This window comes from Spermophilus citellus (assembly GCF_964194105.1).
Source record: "Spermophilus citellus genome assembly, chromosome: 10".
NCBI classification, from domain to species: domain Eukaryota; kingdom Metazoa; phylum Chordata; class Mammalia; order Rodentia; family Sciuridae; genus Spermophilus; species Spermophilus citellus.
The window spans coordinates 38,846,880-38,866,939 of NC_138197.1; the positions used below are offsets into that span (position 1 = coordinate 38,846,880).

Here is a 20,060-nt window from a genome sequence, read left to right on the forward strand (position 1 = left end):
ATCTAAAATTCTTAGCCTGACAATCTAATCCCAATCAAGTGTCCAGCCTAATTTCCCCTACCATCAACCCCTCATTTACTTAACAGACTTGTGCTTTTTCATCTCTGGGTCTTTGACAATTCAGTCATTCCAATTCATTTTTTCATTGGTTCTTGTTAGTTATACATGACAGTAGAATCCATTTTGATATAATTATACAAGCACAGAATATATCTTATTCTAATTAGAACCCCATTCTATATGATATACACATTAGAATTCACTGTGGTGTATTCATATATGTACACAGGAAAATTATGTCGGATTCATTCGACTGCCTTTCCTTTCCTACTTCCCACTCTCTTTTCTTTATTCCTCTGTATCTAATCTACTGAATTTCTATTCTTCCCAATTCATTTTATATTTCCTTCCAATTCATAGTCAAGCACAAGTTACACTGTTCCTACACAGCAGTATACTCTAAAGTTTTTTACCATGACCAGTAAAATACATTTTAGATGAAAACCCTCAGAACACATACCACCAAAAGTTTCACAATACAGTCTTTCCTTACTATGTGAAATGCTGATAAGTTTCTACTCTATTCTATTGCAATAACAAAATCTATATAGCTTCCCTGATCAGTGTATCTAGATATGGTCTTGTTGTCTAAGAAGTTCTATAAAATTTATACAAATCATTTGGTGACTGATTTGTGAACTGCTTGTGGATAAGAATTATGACTTATACTCCTTTGAAATCACTTTAGTATTCAGCATAGTGCCGGGCATGTAATTAAAATTCAATAAATGTTTATTGAATCCTTCCTTGTTACAATGAATAGCTGTTGATGGATATAAATCTTGGGTGTTTTTAGTGGTCAAAGGATTTCCTGACACCAATCAAAGCCAAAAGTTATATTGGCATGGGTGGTGATGGTGGGGCACACAATCTGCTTCATATTCCTAGACTACAATGCTCCAGAAGACTCACACAATGTAAGAGAGGAGGTGCAGGTCAAGAAAGACAATTTTCTGCTATTAGAGGGAAAAGAGGTAGAAATGACGAATGCCATTTTGGTCATCCAAAAGCAACACTGAATTGTTTATGCACTTCTTGCCATATCCAGAACACTTTACATAAAAGATGGAACAAGAAAATTTTCTCTGATCATGGCCGCCATAAATAATAGAACAGTAAATAAATGCTGGAGAGGATGTGAAGAAAAAGGAACCCTCTTACACTGTTAGTGGAAAAGTAAATTAGTACAACCACTATGGAAATCAATATGGAGATTTCTCAAAAGACTCAGAATGGAACCACCATATGACCCAGCTGTACCATTCCTTGGTATATTAAAAGTCGTCATACTATAACAACACATGCATATCCATGTTTACAGCAGCACAATTCACAAGAGTCAAACTCTGGAATCAGCCTAGGTGTCCATCAACAGATGAACTGGTAAAGAAAATGTGGTATATACACACAATGAAGTTTTTTTCAGCCATAAAGAAAAATGAAATATGTCATTTGTAGTAAAATGGATGAAACTTGAGAACATAATGTTAAGCAGAATAACTCAGATGGTCAAGGGTCATGTTTTCTCTCATGTGTGGAAGCTAGAGAGGAAAAAGGAAAAGAAAGGTGGAGGAGATCTCATCAAAATTAAAGAGGAGATCAGTAGACTAGAGAAAAGGAAAGGAGAAATGGAGGGAAAGGAGAAATACTGGGGAATGATATTGAACAAATTGTTATACCATGTGCATGTGCAAATACGGAACCAAAAAAATCCCATCATTATGTACAACTATAAAAACATATGGAAACAAAAAAAAGCAGTATGGAGTTTCCTTGGAAATCTGGGAATGGAACCATCATTTGATGCAGCTATCCCTCTCCTCGGACTATACCCAAAGGACTTAAAAACAGCATACTACAGGGACACAGCCACATCAGTGTTTATAGCAGCACAATTCACAATAGCTAAACTATGGAACCAACCTAGATGCCCTTCAGTGGATGAATGGATAGAAAAAAAATGTGGCATATAAATATAATAGAATATTACTCAGCAATAAAAGAGAATAAAATCATGGCACTTACAGGTAAATGGATGGCGTTGGAGAAGATAATGCTAAGTGAAGTTAGCCAATCCCAAAAAACAAATGCCAAATGTTTTCTCTGATATAAAGAGGCTGACTCATAGTGGGGTAAGGAGGGGGAGCATGGGAGGAACAGATGAATTCTAGACAGGGAAGGGGGTGGGAGGGAAAGGGAAGAGGCAGGGAATTATCAAGGATGGTGGAATGTGACAGACATCATCATCCAAAATACATGTATGAAGACACGAATTGGGTGTCAACCTACTTTATATAGAGAGATATTACACATATAAGAATTGTAATGCATTCCACTGTGGTGTGGTTAAAAAAATAAAATCAATTAAATAAAAAAAAAGGAATGGCTAAAAGAAAAATTTCTCTGATGCTACGAAGTAGCCCATGATTCCATATATTGTATAGAGTGCAGTCAATACCTCTATGGCTCTGGGAATCAGGGCATATCCCTTAGGAAACCAATGAGATACCAACTGCAGTTAAACCCTTGATGAGGATAAAACCACTGCTGGGCATGACTTGTGATCAGTGAAGAGTATAATTAAATAAAATTATCAATAAGGGTAATTCTAAGTCTAGAGGAAAAGGGAATATAGCCTGGTCTCTGGAGAATGACTCAAGAATCAAATCTGCAGGCTGGAGATATAGCTCAGCTGCTAGAGTACTTGCCTTGCAAGCACAGGGTCCTGGGTTCAACAGCTGCACCACCACAAGAAAAAAAAAATCAAAAATCTAACCTGTGAACTACCTCTGAACAACTATTCAAGTCATTTCTCAGATCTTTCTATGTAAAGCTCAAAGATTTCTAATCTGTCCTTAAGCAGGCTCTCCTATAAGACCACTGCTGTGTATTCTACTCATCAGTAGTCCTCCTCTTTGGCCAACTGAAGTTTTAGAGAAGATTTCATAGAGCAGTAAAGGAAGAAAAGGAATACCTGTTCAGTCAACCAAACCCTAGAAACCACTGAAATTCAACATGTAAGTTCAGAAAGCATTTAATGATCACCTACTGTGAACTGGACACAGTTCTAGGTAATAAGGACAGTGTTGACCAAGATAAAGGCCCCCAGTTTAGTGGGACAAATTTTAACCAATTCATTAGATGAATAGTTAACTAATTATCATAGGTGCCCAAAGGAGAATGGAAACCAACTTTGCCTAATAGCTAGGCAAGGCTTAACAACTGCACTAAATCTAAGAGATAAGAGAAGAAGAAAACCCTCGGCAAAGGAGAGAGCCTCTGTGAGGAGCAATAAAGCTCACTGATGCAGGTTTATAGCAGTTGGGACAAACAAGCTCAAACAGAGAAACAACTGAGAATGTAAAGTGGCATTACAGGAAGTTAGAGAGGTAGGCAGAAATCAGCAGGGCCTTGAGAGTTAGTGGAGATTTTATAATTAAGAGAACTAATGCACATTATACTGGAATACTTGAAAAATATAAAATAGGACTGGGAAAATACTTCAGTGATCCAGCATTTGCCTAGCATGCTTGAGGCTGTGATTCAATCCCCAGCACCACAAAACAATAAGATATATTTTTAAAAAGCCCTATAAAATAAAAAGTAAAAATATCACTTTGGCATAGTGTGAACAATGAACTGGAAGGTGGTAACATAGAAGATGTGAGGAAAACCAGGTAAAAGTTCCTAGGGCAGTCTGGGTAGATACAATGTTGGCCTTAGTTGGTAGAAGAGGAAGACTTCTCAGACCCTAGCAAAGGAAAGATCTGGTGATCTAGTAATTAGTCTCAGTTCTTCTCTACTTTTTACAAAAAAACTACTCTGGTTTCTTAATGGAGAACCCCCTCAAATGTATGTTCATTCCTGACATTTCTAATCATGCTTTCCCCCGCTTCAGAATGCCAAGGATCCCTTCCCCACTCAAAATCTTACTCATCTTTCCTGGTTCAATTAAAATTCCATTGCCTTAATCAAGCTTTCCTCAGCTTCTGCAGACTACACTGAACTATCCCTTATCACTAACTTTATCATGCAATTTAGCACAGATCATATGTTTCCCTTTATTTCATCCAATTTACCATGACTGTGTTTCTTCAGATTAATCACTAGACTCTCAAGAGCAGGGGCAAGCCTTTTGCTTTTCTATTATTCCCATTTCCTAAAGCCAAGTTTAGAGCCCAACTGTAGAAGTACCCATCATATACCAGGAGACTGAGTAAAAAGGCAGAATATGCTGGGAACTGGTATTTCTCTGGAACACACACAACACAATTGGGGGATAAGGGAAGACTGATGTTATTGTTGTCATCTAGAGTACTTTTGTTTGGCTTGTGCAAAACATCAGGATGAAGAAGCAAGGAACTATACTAGTCGGTTCTGCAGTCCATTTTTTTTTTTCAAAGGACAGTCTTGGGCCTTGTGTCTTAGCCACTGGTACCTGGCAAATGACATAAACTGGCTTACCACACTAGAAGGTAGCAATTGGAGAAAAGATGATCCACTCTGTACAACATTACACAAAATGAGACTTAGAAGCAGAGGTAGCAAATATGTGGCAACCCATGAGCAAAATAGCATCTGTCCCCCCTCCCCAAGTTTTCTTGAGGTTTCACAAGTAAAATATTGTATTATTTAAGGTATACAATGTAATGACTTGACATACATATATACTGTGAAATGTATATATACACATATATGTGTGTATATATATATACAAATATATAGATGTGTGTGTGTGTGTGTGTATATATATATACTGTGAAATTCATAAAATCTGCATATAAGCTAATCTACATGTCAAATATTTATTGAAAACATACAAAAGTGCTAGGCCTTGAGGGTTACATGAAGATAATAAGGTCTGTTAAACACGAAAATAATCCCACTGCATTCCAGTAGAGCTTTCATGTATCCATGACCTTTCCTTCAGTAAGCCTTCACTTTTTATGTCCTGAAGGTAAGTCTGTGTCTCCTCTTGTTTGAGGGACACAGAGGTCACTAAGAGGCTATTTTCAGGCTGGAGTTGTGGCTAAGTGGTAGAGTGCTTGCCTAGCATGTGTGAGGCACTGGGTTTGATTCTCAGCACCACATACAAGCAAATAAATAAATAAAGGTCCATCAATAACTAATAAAAATGTTTTATTAAAAACAGACTATTTTCAATTTCTTAGAGAGTTTGTTTGTTCCCCTTCTCTGTACTAGTAAGAAAGCCCTGAGGGCATGAGTAGATCTCAGGCCACAAACTCTTCACTTCTACATCTAATGACCATAAAAGCCATCTCACATAGCTCATGCATTCCTTCTTTTCAAGGTGACTAAAAGTTCTAAATTGATGGAAAAATTATTCTAAGAAACCATGTTGTCTTCCAATTATCATATCGGTACAAGGTTGATAGATTTAAATCTAACTGCCTGAAGCCATAGGGGCAGTTAATAGTGCCCCTATGAAAATCATCTCAACATGAAAATCATCTCCAGTGACCTTATAACTTATAGTAGCCCCTGTGAGAGACTAGCATGCTTTACCACATTCATATATTTATCTCCAAGCAAAACATTTAAGAAACTTTTATCAATATGTCCTGTCTCTCACATTCCTGGCATGTTCTCTGAGCAGTTGGACCTTGGCCAAAAAACAAAAACAGGTTCCCAAGAATTGATGGTCCCACCTTCCCAAACATTGTTTTTTATTTTGTCCAATTTTTCTATCTACTCTGAGCAGTAGATTGACTCACCAAGAGAATTCCCATTGGTCAGAGGCTTTCGGCTAGATGGGGAAGCTTTTAACCATCCAGAACCCTTCTCTTAGGTGCCAAGAGAGACCTGACTGCTTAGAAAATCCCAAATAAGGTAATTTAGAACTAGAAATTATCTCCTAAAAGAAATACAAGATTCCACAGATGAGGATGGGGGTATGGGACTGACAATACAGTCAATGTGGTTCTTCAAGTTATCTCAGTGAATCTGTTCAGGCCTAGAAAATATTTCCTGCATTAAATGGGGATACCAGGGTGTCCTGGCTCAGTCATGTCATGTGTCCTTAGGGTTGATTAAACTAATCAAATCAAACTACATCCTTGTTCTTCCTTATTGCCCAATCAAAGCTACACATGAATGATAAGAACTGTCCCAGAAAATAAAAGAATGCTCTTTGGTAAAGGAAGTAAAGGGCATATGAGAAGTTATGACACCTGTCCTAGAAACTCAACATGAGCTCACTCCTCTGCAGGGTGCTGCCTGGCTAAGCTGTCCCATCAGAACCTCCCATAAGGAAAAGGTATCTCATAATGATACCAATCGGGTAGAACAAAGCACATTTAGGCAATACCTTAGGAAAAACCCTGGTCTCACAAATTCCAAAGTAAAATCCCACACAGTGTTTAAAAAAGCATGAAATGAATGTGTAAACTTGTCAAAAGGGTTTAGTGGAACTAACAGTTGTCATATTTAACACACTTATACTCCTTTAAAAGAGCTTCTATCAGGCTGAGAAGGTAGCTCATAAAGCACATGCTTAGCATGAGCAACGCCCTGGGTTCAAACCTCAGCACCAAAAAAATTGCCTGTCCAGATGGACAGGATCTGGGGCTGGGGCTGTGACAGAGTGAGAGTGCTTGCTTAGGATGTGTGAGGCACTGGGTTCGATCCTCAGCACCACATAAAAATAAAGGAATGCTATCTAAAAAAGAGAGAAAGAGGACGAATCAACATGAAAATCATCTCCAGTGACCTTATAACTTATAGTAGCCCCTGTGAGAAACTAGCATATAGAATATTATTATTCTCAGTCACAAAATTCTATAAACTGTATTTTATAACAAGCAAACTTCACTTAAGGATACTCAGAGATTAAATAGAATCACAACATAAATTAAAGGTACAGCTATAGATAATCTGAGAACTGAAAAAACTATCCTTGTTCTTAGAGAACCGAAACAAAAGCTTATGAGAAACAACTGGAGACATAGAAATCTTATTTGAATCTGCCGTTAAAAAGTGTTAACACACCAACAACTACTGCCATCACTGTGGCTGAATTTGCCTGACAGCAGCTTTATGGCAAGGCACTGTGCATTGGCAAACTATTTCCCACTCCATGAGTGAGTGCAAGTGAAAGAACGGACTTCAGTAAGGTCCACAGAACAGGGGAAGCAAGAAAAAGAACAGTCTGCTTTGGAATTCTATGAGATGGAACTACCACACTGCTCTCCCTCAGGACATTATAAAATATTTGGTTTCCTATGTTTTTTTATAAAATAGCTGCTTGCTTAGCATTTACTGAATTTTTTGCCAATTATAAAAACAAAATAAAAATACAGATGTAAATAAGGTTTAAAACAGTCCCCCTAATAATTAAAAGATATATTCTGTATATATTCTCTCCTATTTCCCTAATATCAAGAAAAAAATCTACTTTTAATAAGTCTGACACAGTAATATTGGTTTGGCTATTGCCACAGGGGTGGACACTAATGACAAGATCTGAGATGTAGATTATTGTTCTTATATCACAGGTGAATGAAAAAATCTCCAGACAGAAGCAACTGGCTCTGAACTGTCCATATGGGCACAGTGATCTATGTGGCACTTAAACACTCAATGAAAAGGCATTTCAGGGCTGGGGTTGTGGCTCAGAGTTAGAATGCTCGCCTAGCATGCATGAGACACTGGGTTCGATCCTCAGCACCACATTAAAAAAATAAAATAAGATAGAATAAAGATATTGTGTCCACCTATAACTAAAAAATATTTTTTAAAGGCATTTCAGCTAGTTCAAAAGTACATTGCCCAATGTGGAAGAATGACAGTATTCAAGTTAAGTGGAACTGTTACAACAATCAAAAGCTATAAATCATTCTATACACCACAGTTGTACTTTGAGCTGTGAAATACTGTTTACTCATACAGTTCAATGAATTTCCAAGTCCTTTTCATTGTTATTATAGCCTTACCTGCAAGCAGGTGAACAGAGGTGAAGCTCTTCTCCAGTTTACCCAGAAGTACAGTGAGAAAGCAGTCTGATGATAGAGAAGCAACATCTTGGGAACTCTGATCATAAACTACCACCTTCTGACTGCAATCAATGTCAACCTGAAATGCAAACAGAAGGCTTGTTAGGAAAGAAGGCTAGAAAAACAATCTCATAAACCCCTGGCAGAATAGGATCTCACATTTACTGATGCTGAATCAAATAAATGATTCTGTTTTCAATTAATAATTTTTAAAAAATGAGATGCAGTCAATATATTAAATAAAGTTAGGACACAAATGATTTAAATGTTTGTAAAAATCAACTTTTTAAAAAATTATTTATTTCTTAGTTGGACACAATACCTTTATTTTATTTATTTATTTATTTATTTTATGTGGTGCTGAGGATCCAACCCAGAGCCTCACACGTGCTAGGTGAGCACTCTGCCACTGAGCCACAATCCCAGCCCCCCAAAAATCAACTTTTAAAAGGCAAAAAATTGATGCTATTTTTGTGTAGATGTGCCCAAAACTCCTTGGTTTTAAATCCTTGACACTATAAAATAGTAAAGTTAAAAAAACAAATAATATGCAAAATAAAAAATAGTAACCCTTGACCTAAAGAAATATTTTTAAATCGTTCCTACATCACAACCATGAAATCAGCTGTTTGTTAAAATTAAAAGCTAAGCTCATTTTTTATCCTTGAAGAAAAGAAATAGCCTTCCCTATCACATTGATGCCATTTCAGCATTTCAGGAATAACTTCCCCAAACATAATACCCCTAAGTCTTGACCAATATCACAAGTAAATGTTATCAAATATAAAAAAAGCACCTCTAATAATTAGTTCCTACTTTTTTCTAAAGCACTTGAAAAGAATAACTTACTTTTCAATGAATTTGTAGTCAGTACAAAAATGTTTAAATTGAGAAAACAATTTCAGCAAACATTAACAGGGAAACACAACACCTGTCCAAATTAGAGAAAGTTAACTCTTCTGTGTAGTTTAAATATTCTTAAATTTAACAATTCAACTGCAAATTATTCAACCAAAACTTCTTCAAATTACTTTCTCCACTTAAAAAGAAGCTTCAATTAACAATTATTCCCCAGTAGTGTGTCCATTTATTTTAAAAAGGCAAAAAAAGAAAGTCTTTACCTTATGTTTCGCTGAATGCTGGATAAGTTCTGTAATTAACACTTTGTCCTGTTGCAACCTTCGCTTCATAAGCTTGGAGCAGTTGATATTAATGGCTTCCAAAATGTGGGATGTATTGTATTCTACAAATGGCCGGCTATCAATTAGCAGCACTTTTTCCGTTCCACTTTCCAGCAGAGCCACCAACCTCTCAGTAACAATTTGAGTTCCAATCATCTCATGGGCCATGACAACAATAAGTCTTCTTTTTCCACCTCCTTCTTTAATTTGCCACGATGATGTAATGGTGGTGTGCTCAAAGGCTCAGCCACTCCATTGTACTAAAAATGTATGAGGTCAGGCTGGTGGTGACTGGCAAAAGGAGAGTTAAACCCATTTTCAGCAAGAGCCCTCCAACTGAATGTCTCTTTCTCTTTCCCGTTGATGTGCTCTTGCAAAGGACTCCTTCCACAAAGCAGCCCCTCACATTTGATTCATCGAGAGATGACTGGAATAACCATTCCACAACAAAAGATGCTTTGGGGCAGCCAGTGCATTACATCATTCTTTACCTTTGCTCCCTCGCTCCAACAGCTTTACACTGGACTGACAGCCTACATGAAGGAAGGAAGAAAGAAAACAAAACGTAGAGTCAGGAAAAAAAGAAAAAAACATCAGAGTAGAGAGGGTATATGATTCATAATATTTACTCCATTAATCTAAATCCATCATTAGTGTGCTATTTTATTTGAACAAAAAGGATAGGTATGGTTTTGAGAAAAAAACATGCTAGTGATAATTCAACTTTACCTCAAAATGTAAAAACTTCAAGAAAACATGAATATTCATGAATTGGAATCACCTGGAGACCAGAAATAAATGATTTGTATAAAATTAAAGAATTATAAAGAACAGCTTGAAGTATTATTAGTTCAACTGGGTTTCTTCCATTTTATTTATCTATTTCTTGAAAAGAGCATTTACAACAGCCTAGGACCAAGTTAGCAATTCCATATTATCAAGACAAAAAAATCTTTTCTGATAACTTAAGAATTACTGTGATGAGTGGTGGTAGTGGGGGGGGGGGGGTTGTGCACAAACTACAGGCTGCAAAAAGCAACCCCTAGAGAAGAGGGAGGAAAATAGGAGGTTGGATAATTGTATTTCAGCTACCTTTTAAGGAAGAAGGACAAAAACACTGAAATGCTTGTTATAGCAACTGTGCAACTAACTGCTGGGGACTTGTGATGCACCCAGCTCCACTGGAGGCAGTCTCAAAGCTATGATCCTGGTCTGTCTCTTTCCTGTGAGCTTAACTAGACACCCAGAGTTCCTTGATCTGTGGTAAACTTACCCTTTACCTTCTTGTGCCTCATCCTCAAGAGAATCAATGACTTCCAGCCTTAGAAAATTTTATTCATTAACCAGGTACTCTAAGTCAGCTACCCAAACAAACAGAACCTTTAAAGATGGACCCAGTGCCTCCCCTGTTCTTACCAAATGCCTGTAGTCAATGATTTCCTGATTAACATTTATTGGAGTTTGGTGCCCATGATTTGGACCTGACCCTGACTTTCAATATTCTCTGATTCCTATTTCCCTTGATCCATCTCTGCTTATAAGAAATCATCTGCCACATTAAACTGTGTCTACTGTTGACATTCAACCAACATTCAACCATTATCCAATCAAAGGATAAACTAATTGATGGCAAAGATTTGGCATTACATTTCTTATTTCCACTGTGCTATAAATCTAAGGTGATCCATTTATGAATTACAATAAAACCCTCCTTGTTCCAAAAACAATTTAAGACTCTAAATAAATATCTGATTAACTGATTTCAGATCAGGATGATAGAGTCTTCAAACTTCTTTGGGTCATATTTTCTTATTTTATACTTACAAATTTGAGAAGTGGCCTTGACATTTACTGGTTATGCAACTTTGAACAAATAATATAACCTATCTAAACCATTTTCCTCACCTACAAAATACAGATGTAATAGTGGCCTTGTTTCCTCACCAAAAAAAAAAAAAGAAATTGTTCTGAGGACAAAATTACCAAAAGTTCTCTATAGGTTTAATGCAATGCCAATCAAAATCCCAACGGCATTTCTTGTAGAAATAGATAAAGCAATCATGAAATTCATATGGAAAAATAAAAGACCCAGAATAGCAAAAGCAATTCTAAGCAGGAAGTGTGAATCAGGCGGTATAGCGATACCAGATTTCAAACAATATTACAGAGCAATAGTGACAAAAACAGCATGGTACAGGTACCAAAACAGGCGGGTGGACCAATGGTATAGAATAGAGGACACAGAGACTAATCCACAAAGTTACAACTATCTTATATTTGATAAAGGGGCTAAAAGCATGCAATGGAGGAAGGATAGCATCTTCAACAAATGGTGCTGGGAAAACTGGAAATCCATATGCAACAAAATGAAACTGAATCCCTTTCTCTCGACATGCACAAAAGTTAACTCAAAATGGATCAAGGAGCTTGATATCAAATCAGAGACTCTGCGTCTGATAGAAGAAAAAGTTGGCTCCGATCTACATATTGTGGGGTCGGGCTCCAAATTCCTTAATAGGACACCCATAGCACAAGAGTTAATAACAAGAATCAACAAATGGGACTTACTTAAACTAAAAAGTTTTTTCTCAGCAAGAGAAACAATAAGAGAGGTAAATAGGGAGCCTACATCCTGGGAACAAATTTTTACTCCTCACACTTCAGATAGAGCCCTAATATCCAGAGTATACAAAGAACTCAAAAAATTAGACAATAAGATAACAAATAACCCAATCAACAAATGGGCCAAGGACCTGAACAGACACTTCTCAGAGGAGGATATACAATCAATCAACAAGTACATGAAAAAATGCTCACCATCTCTAGCAGTCAGAGAAATGCAAATCAAAACCACCCTAAGATACCATCTCACTCCAGTAAGATTGGCAGCCACTATGAAGTCAAACAACAGGTGCTGGCGAGGATGTGGAGAAAAGGGTACACTTGTACATTGCTGGTGGGACTGCAAATTGGTGCGGCCAATTTGGAAAGCAGTTTGGAGATTCCTGGGAAAGCTGGGAATGGAACCACCATTTGACCCTGCTATTGCCCTTCTTGGACTATTCCCTGAAGACCTTAAAAGAGCATACTATAGGGATACTGCCACATCGATGTTCATAGCAGCACAATTCACAATAGCTAGACTGTGGAACCAACCCAGATGCCCTTCAATAGATGAATGGATAAAAAAAAATGTGGCATTTATACACCATGGAATATTACGCAGCACTAAAAAATGACAAAATCATGGAATTTGCAGGGAAATGGATGGCACTAGAGCAGATTATGCTTAGTGAAGCTAGCCAATCCCTAAAAAACAAATACCAAATGTCTTCTTTGATATAATGAGAGCAACTATGAACAGAGCAGGGAGGAAAAGCAGGAAGAAAAGATTAACATTAAACAGAGACATGAGATGGGAGGGAAAGGGAGAGAAAAGGGAAATTGCATGGAAATGAAGGGAGACCCTCATTGCTATACAAAATTACATATAAGAGGTTGTGAGGGGAATGAGAAAATAAACAAGGAGAGAAATGAATTACAGTAGATGGGGTAGAGAGAGAAGATGGGAGGGAAGGGGAGGGGGGATAGTAGGGAATAGGAAAGGTAGCTGAATACAACAATTACTAATAGGGCATTATGTAAAATTGTGGATGTGTAACCGACATGATTCTGCAATCTGCATTTGGGGTAAAATTGGGAGTTCATATCCCACTTCAATCTAATGTATGAAATATGATATGTCAAGAGCTTTGTAATGTTGTGAACAATCAATAAAAAAAGAGAAAAAATTATATAATTTATTTAAAATTTATAGGTAAAAAAACAACTACACATCAAATAGAAAAGGGAGGGGAAAATGTTCTAAATGCACTGGTGAACAAAGCTGGCTTACCTCTGGAATTTTAAAAAGGTATCACACTGCAAATAAAACCAGAAATAATTTTACCCTGCTACAGTGCAGCTGCAACCTCTCTCACAGAGTCTGACACATGGGAGTTGAAGGCACCTGAGAAATCTTCTTATACACTCATTTTACAAATCAGCTGTATTTAATATATTATGTGACCATGTCTTGTCTTCCAGGAAACAAATTTCATTACACTAATGAATTTAGTTTTAGTATAGCTTTATATCAATGAGGTACATAGTCATCTCTAATTTCAAGGGAAAAAACTAGAGCAGAGAATTTGATAATTAAGCCCTAGCTAATCAACTAATAAACTTTCACAAAGCACCTACCAAGCATCTGTCAAATCCTGACTGCTCGGTGACACCATTCACTGCAAAGTAAGGTCCTATACTCAGATTGTCTGACTCCCAAATCAGGACTTCTGCTACTGGGTTACCCAGTTTTTCCCTAAGTGCCTGATCCCATAATGGAACTGGACTGGGAAAGAATAACTTGACTTGTCCACAAGGGTGCCTGGGTGGCACAGAAAGTAGAAATCTGAGAACAAGAGCAAGTTGATTCCAACAATGGCACTGAGTCTCTGGGTCTGATTGGCTCCTCTCGATGATAAAATCGGATGGGACAAAGCAGTGATCTGGGTTAGCGGATCAAGGAACAAAAGGAGAGAGAAACAGAAAACATGCAAAAGTTGGATTGGGAAACTATCATCATTGCTCCCTTCTGCAGGCAGTTATGCAGAGCAGAAAATGATCATTCCTCCCCAGACAACCAGGCAGCAGTGACAGACACAAATTGACTCTAAGATGAGGACATAACTGAAGCAAAGGATTCAAAGTGAAGTGAGAATTAAGTTACATGCTTTCAAGTGTTGTGCTGAGGCCAGCTGGAGCCCTCCTAGTACACCTTCATGGCCAATGTCTGATTTTCTGTAGTCCTAAATGAATTATGCGAGAGGCACAGCCTGCCAAGGGGTTGTGGAGGATGAGGTAACAATGGCCTTAACCTTGTTTATTAAGAATTCTGGTTAAGGGGCTGGGGTTGTGGCTCAGCGGTAGAGCACTCGCCTAGCACATGTGAGGCCCTGGGTCTGATCCTCAGCACCACATAAAAAAATTAAAGTATTATGTCCAACTACAACTAAATAAACAAAATATACTCATCCTTGGTTACAGCTCTAAAATTTTTCTCCATTTACCTGAAGACTGTCAGTACTCCAAGATCAGAGACCTGTCTGTGACCGTTTTGTTTTCAAAATCTTTTACACCAAGTGAGATTTAAAAGATGACAAGAAAACATTTTATAATTTGCAACATCACCAAGCAAACCTTAACCAAAATTTCTACAAGAAGTTCTTAGATTCTTAGACTGAATCATAAAGGTCCAATTACACATAACAAAATCCAGGGCAAACAGGTTTTGCATTTACTTAGCCCACTGTTAAAGCTATAACTAATTTATTCCCATTTTTAACAGATAGTCATATGATTAGAAAAATAAAAGTCTAAAATATGTGTGTAACATGCATATGTACAGTTTGTGTCCGTTATATTTGTTAAATATATTGAAGTTTCAACAAATTTCTAAATGAAAAATGAATATATTGAAAATGTTCCTCAAATCCTTATCCAGATCTCAATCTTGCCCTCTAAATTGTAACCACTGTTAATATTTTTTCTGATTTCTTCCAAAGTTTTTTTAATTAATACAGATTAAAGCAAATATATATTCTTTTCCTCTCCTCTATTCAAATGGTTACACAGCATATGCAGTTTTTGCATCTCTCACTCAACACTCCAATTTGATTTTTTTCAACATTTTATCAGAAAATGAACCAGTTTATATATCCATGGGTCTTTCATATGTGTCCTTATATCTAAATAAAACATGTATAACAGACAATTCCCCCATACACCCTAGAATTACCTCTGTTCAATCAGCTGTTTACCAGGGTACCTAAAAGCTAAAGAGTACTTAATAACAATGTGCTCAGAGGGTCAAAGTATTTTATGGCATCCTGATAAGCAAACATCATCTATAACTACTCTGACTTAAAGCTAAAATGAGATAGTATACATTCATAGGAAACTCACTCTCTCAAATGATACCCTAAAGTCAATAAGGCAATATTTATCATATTTAAGACTACTAACTTAACCAGGGCTACCCAAGAAATAATTGCAAAGTATCCCATGTTCATAAATAAAGTATTTAAAATTATTTACCCAGGGATTAAGACACAACATTTTAGTATAACAAAATGATCAAAAACAAAATCAGAGTAAGAAATGTCGTTTCATAAAAAAAAAGATGTGGCATTTATACACAATGGAGTATTACGCAGCACTAAAAAATGACAAAATCATGGAATTTGCAGGGAAATGGATGGCATTAGAGCAGATTATGTTAAGTGAAGCTAGCCAATCCCTAAAAAACAAATGCCAAATGTCTTCTTTGATATAAGGAGAGCAACTAAGAACAGAGCAGGGAGGAAGAGCATGAGGAAAAGATTAACATTAAACAGAGAGGAGAGGTGGGAGGGAAAGGGAGAGAGAAGGGAAATTGCATGGAAATGGAAGGAGATCCTCATTGTTATACAAAATTACATATAAGAGGTTGTGAGGGGAAAGGGAAAAAAAACAAGGGAGAGAATTGAATTACAGCAGATGGGGTAGAGAGAGAAGATGAGAGGGGAAGGGAGGGGTGATAGTAGAGGATAGGAAAGGTAGCAGAATACAAGAGTCACTAATATGGCATTATGTAAAAACATGGATGTGTAACCGATGTGATTCTGCAATCTGTATTTGGGGTAAAAATGGGAGTTCATAACCCACTTGAATCAAATGTATGAAATATGATATGTCAAGAGCTTTGTAATGTTTTGAACAACCAATAAAAAAATTAAAAAAAAGAAATGCCATTTCTGGTATATTTTACATTTGAGCAGGACACTTATGTTTTACTATATAGCATTTAACATTAATAAGTTAAAAATGGAATTTTAATTGGATATACAATCTTTAAAGCTTTTCTGTGTTGTTATATGTAATTTATTTTATGCTTTAGGATTCTACTCAGTTACCTAAGGAAATATACCTATGACTTTGAAATGGCAGTCACTGGAGTTTTATGTATTGAAATTCACTTTATATCCAACTTTGCAAAAATACAGTCTATCAATGAAGTATTCTACTGAATTAGTTAAGTTTGAGAAGTTTATTTTAATAATGAGAACAAGGGGAGCCTGCTTTAGTTAAAAGAACAATCTAAAATTTGACTATAAAAGAATCAATTATTTGCCATTAAATTAACTAGCTAAGGGAAAAGATGTTTTGTTTGCTTGTTGCCTTCAGTTAGTGCCCAACCAGGATTTAAAAAAAAAAAAAAGATTTTAAAATAATTCTATTAAACATCTTCATCTTCTCAGATAAGACATTTTTCTTTTCAATTTAACACACACCCTCCTAACTTCTAAGTCAGTCAGTCTGACACTAGATACACTCCACTCAAAAAAGGGGGGGTCTCTTTTGCTTCTACCCTTGTATTATTTTTGGCCAAGAGCAATAGCTCCTCGCCATTGGGCATTGCTGACCTAAAAAACACACTCCTGAGGCCCACAGCAGGTGGGGTAAGGGACAAGGCTCCATACATTTCAAAGGATAGTCTGAAACAAGGGATCCATAAGGAGGCAGGGGTTCCTGCTCAAATGGGCACACCTCCATTCTAAATATTTTCTTTTACAAAAAGAAATTCTCAGGAGAAGGAAAAGGATCCTATGCTATGGGGTGCTTCAAAGACTTATTCTATGAGGAGAGGGATTTAGCTCTATTTGACTGGGCTAGAGCTCAATTTCCAATTCTCAGAGAGTTTATGAGAAGGATATAATCTGGTGAGAAATTTACTTTTGTTTAATTACAAGCCCGATTTAAATTTTTTCCCTCAAATAAAATTGAAGAAACAGGCAACAAAATACACCAAACAGCCTTTCAGCAAAATACTAAATACCAACTTTCAATAACAGAAAAAAAAAATGAACTTATCTAAAGCAGAAAAAAAACAGTAGGCTATGCAGTCTTGAGGCAGGCAACAACACCACAAGCACCAACCTTCTTAATTCTACAGTGGCTAAAGCAACTTTACCTCATATGCTGTGGTTTAATAGAAGACTAAGAAATTCAGACAGCTGAATTTTGTAAATTTGAAATAAATTTCATTTGAAAACAAAACAAAAAAATACCTTCATCAAAGCCAAGACAGCAATGACATAATTTGTTTTGGTTACTAGTGTCTTGACCATATTTTCTTACCCAAACTTGAGGACACATTGTTCTGACTAGTGATGGCAATAATGGAATATACCAAACCAAAGCTGTCTAGATAGTACTACACATGGAGACAATTAGCATGATAAAACCTGCCACCTCTCATCGATACACCACACTGACCAGAAGTTCAGGCTTTTTACATATATCTCAAGGACCCACACATGAAAGCTGGAATAGCAGCCAACCTACAAAGATTGGCTATAATACAATGCCATTACTTTTAGACACAGGCCAGTCCATGCAAAGGCCAGATCTGTAGAAGCCTTCACTGAGTTTCTGCCAGCAAAGAGCACCATGTTCTTGGTACTGGATCAACTGAAGTCCATGTCCTTCAGTGTACTTACTGCTTCTTGCATATCAACGCTCACCCATTTCATCAGCCTCCATTCCCTGATTAATCTGAGCTCTCCTACTTCTCTCCCTAAATTCCTCTTTTCCCCTGCCACTACATGTCTATCCTATACACACCCTTCCTGCACCCAGTGCTCCCTGACTCTTCTATTTAACCGACTCCTCCTTTTGGGTGCCCTGACCCAAAACTAAGGATCCTCCTACCCACTAGAAGAGCCTGAGTATAGAGGTAGTCTTAGGGAGGAGGAAAGGAAAAATCCCTGGATAGAGTCACTAAGTGAGAAGAAACATGTTCAATTAAACAGGTTTAATCTCAGAGCTGAACAGAAAGTATCTTGGAAAGATTTTTATGATAAAGGTAGGTGTGAAACAGGAGAAGAGAGATTCAGAGCAAGCCAAACAGAGTCAAGATGGGGACAACTTATGCATTCTAGTTTTCTTCATCATGTCAGACTGTTGTAACTCATTCAATTAACGGGTAGTTATGTGGGCACCTAATAAGTGCCAGGCACTACCATGAAAATGCAACAATAAACAATAATTGCTCATTATAATCTACAACTATAAATGTATTACCTAGTTACAAATTAAGGAGGTTAAAAAATTGCCCTCATAAAGCTTCTAATTTAGTGACAGGGTACTGTAACAAAATACCTGAGATAATTAACTTATAAAGAGAAAGTTTTATTTTGGCTCATAGTTTTGGAGTTTCCAGTCCAAGACTGGGCAGATCCAATGCTTCGAGCCTCTGGTGAGCATATCAGAAGGCAATGGCTGGGAGTGTGCAGCAAAGGGATCACACATCATGGATGAAAAGAAGGCAGAAGACTGAGGTCCCACAATCCCCTTCAAGGTCACACTCCAAATGACCTGATGACTTCTCAGTAGGCCCCACCTCCTAAAAGCTCCACCACCTTTCAACAGTGCCACCCTGGGGAATAAGGCTTTAACACATAGACCTCTGAGGGATAATCAAAATCCAAACTATAGAGCTGAGAGTGTTGCTCAGTGGTAGAGCACTTGCCTAGCATGTGCTCGGCCTGGGTTCAGTCCCCAGCACCACAAAAATAATAGGTAAACAAAATCCAAACTATAGGTGATACATATAAACAACAACAACAGCAGCAAAACAACATCCTGTGTGATTGGTTGTGGTTAAGTGCTATGGAGAGAAAAAATAAAGCAGGAAATAAAGAAGGGGTATTGAGGAGGTTAACTAAAATAGTCAGAGAAGGCCTTACTTTGATGATATCATTGAAGTAAAGATTCCCGAGAGGTGAGAGAGCAAGCTACATGGATACCTAGAAGACTAGCTCTCACTATGTCAAAGTCTTGATTGAGACCAACAAATATAATAACCAAAATAATGCCAATTTGAGCAAATGCCAATAGAAGATGAGGCAGATATTCAGTCTTTCTTCAGAACGATAATTTTATATATTGGAAATTATTCATTTCCAGGCAACTGATTCTTTAATATTTTAATATACATAACACATACACAGAAACACACAAAAGTTCAGCAGTTTCTTCCTTTACCACCTCAAAGGGAAAAGCTATGGTTCCTACATTAGTGTATTTCTTGGCTAAAATAATGAAAAGAAATACTGTAACAAGAAAAATTACTATGAACGTTAAGTACAACTCTTCCAACCCCACAAAGGTTTATATAATGAGAGTCTTGATTTTGTAGTATGGAATATAGTAAAATATCGATGACATCTTAAGCAAGATGTATGTTTGAAAAAATCTACATAAGAAAGTAGTTTAAAGGATCTTCATATTAGAATAATAAAAATGCTTTCCTAGTGTCTTGGTCAAAAGGTGGATCAAATATTTAACACAAGGACTTTTAAGTTAGATTACTGTATACCAGAGGTGGTAACAATAATGTAAATTTATAATCTTCATCCATATGCACCACCTTTACCAATTTCATTCCCAGGGGGAAAAAAAGATCTACTATGTGAAAGATGTGTGTACTTTCGTGCACAGATTACTAAGAGTACTAAGATCAGTGCAAATGTCTGGATAATTAGAACACAGTCTAACAGGAGAGAGGTTATAATTTTTCCAAAGGCTCTAGAAGAAAGCAATGGAATACAATTAGAAATCACAAATATCAAACCTCTCACCCATCTCCACAAGAGTCCAAGTTTATAATAGTTAATATCCCAAAATTTTATGTATTTCAAATCTCACAAAATAAGTAAAACTATAA

General features: G+C 36.9%; 1 protein-coding gene across 1 annotated transcript in view; it reads right to left on the reverse strand.

Annotated features, from left to right (window-relative positions):
• Positions 1-20,060, reverse strand: part of DUSP16 (dual specificity phosphatase 16) — a 93,418-nt gene that overhangs the window by 38,725 nt on the left and 34,633 nt on the right. Inside the window, exons 2-3 of the mRNA XM_081311329.1 lie at positions 9,194-9,786; positions 8,013-8,151 (exon numbers count right to left, since the gene is read on the reverse strand). Of these exons, the coding sequence (XP_081167455.1) occupies positions 8,013-8,151; positions 9,194-9,421 (367 nt within the window). The 5' untranslated portion in view covers positions 9,422-9,786. The remainder of the gene's footprint in view (positions 1-8,012; positions 8,152-9,193; positions 9,787-20,060) is intronic.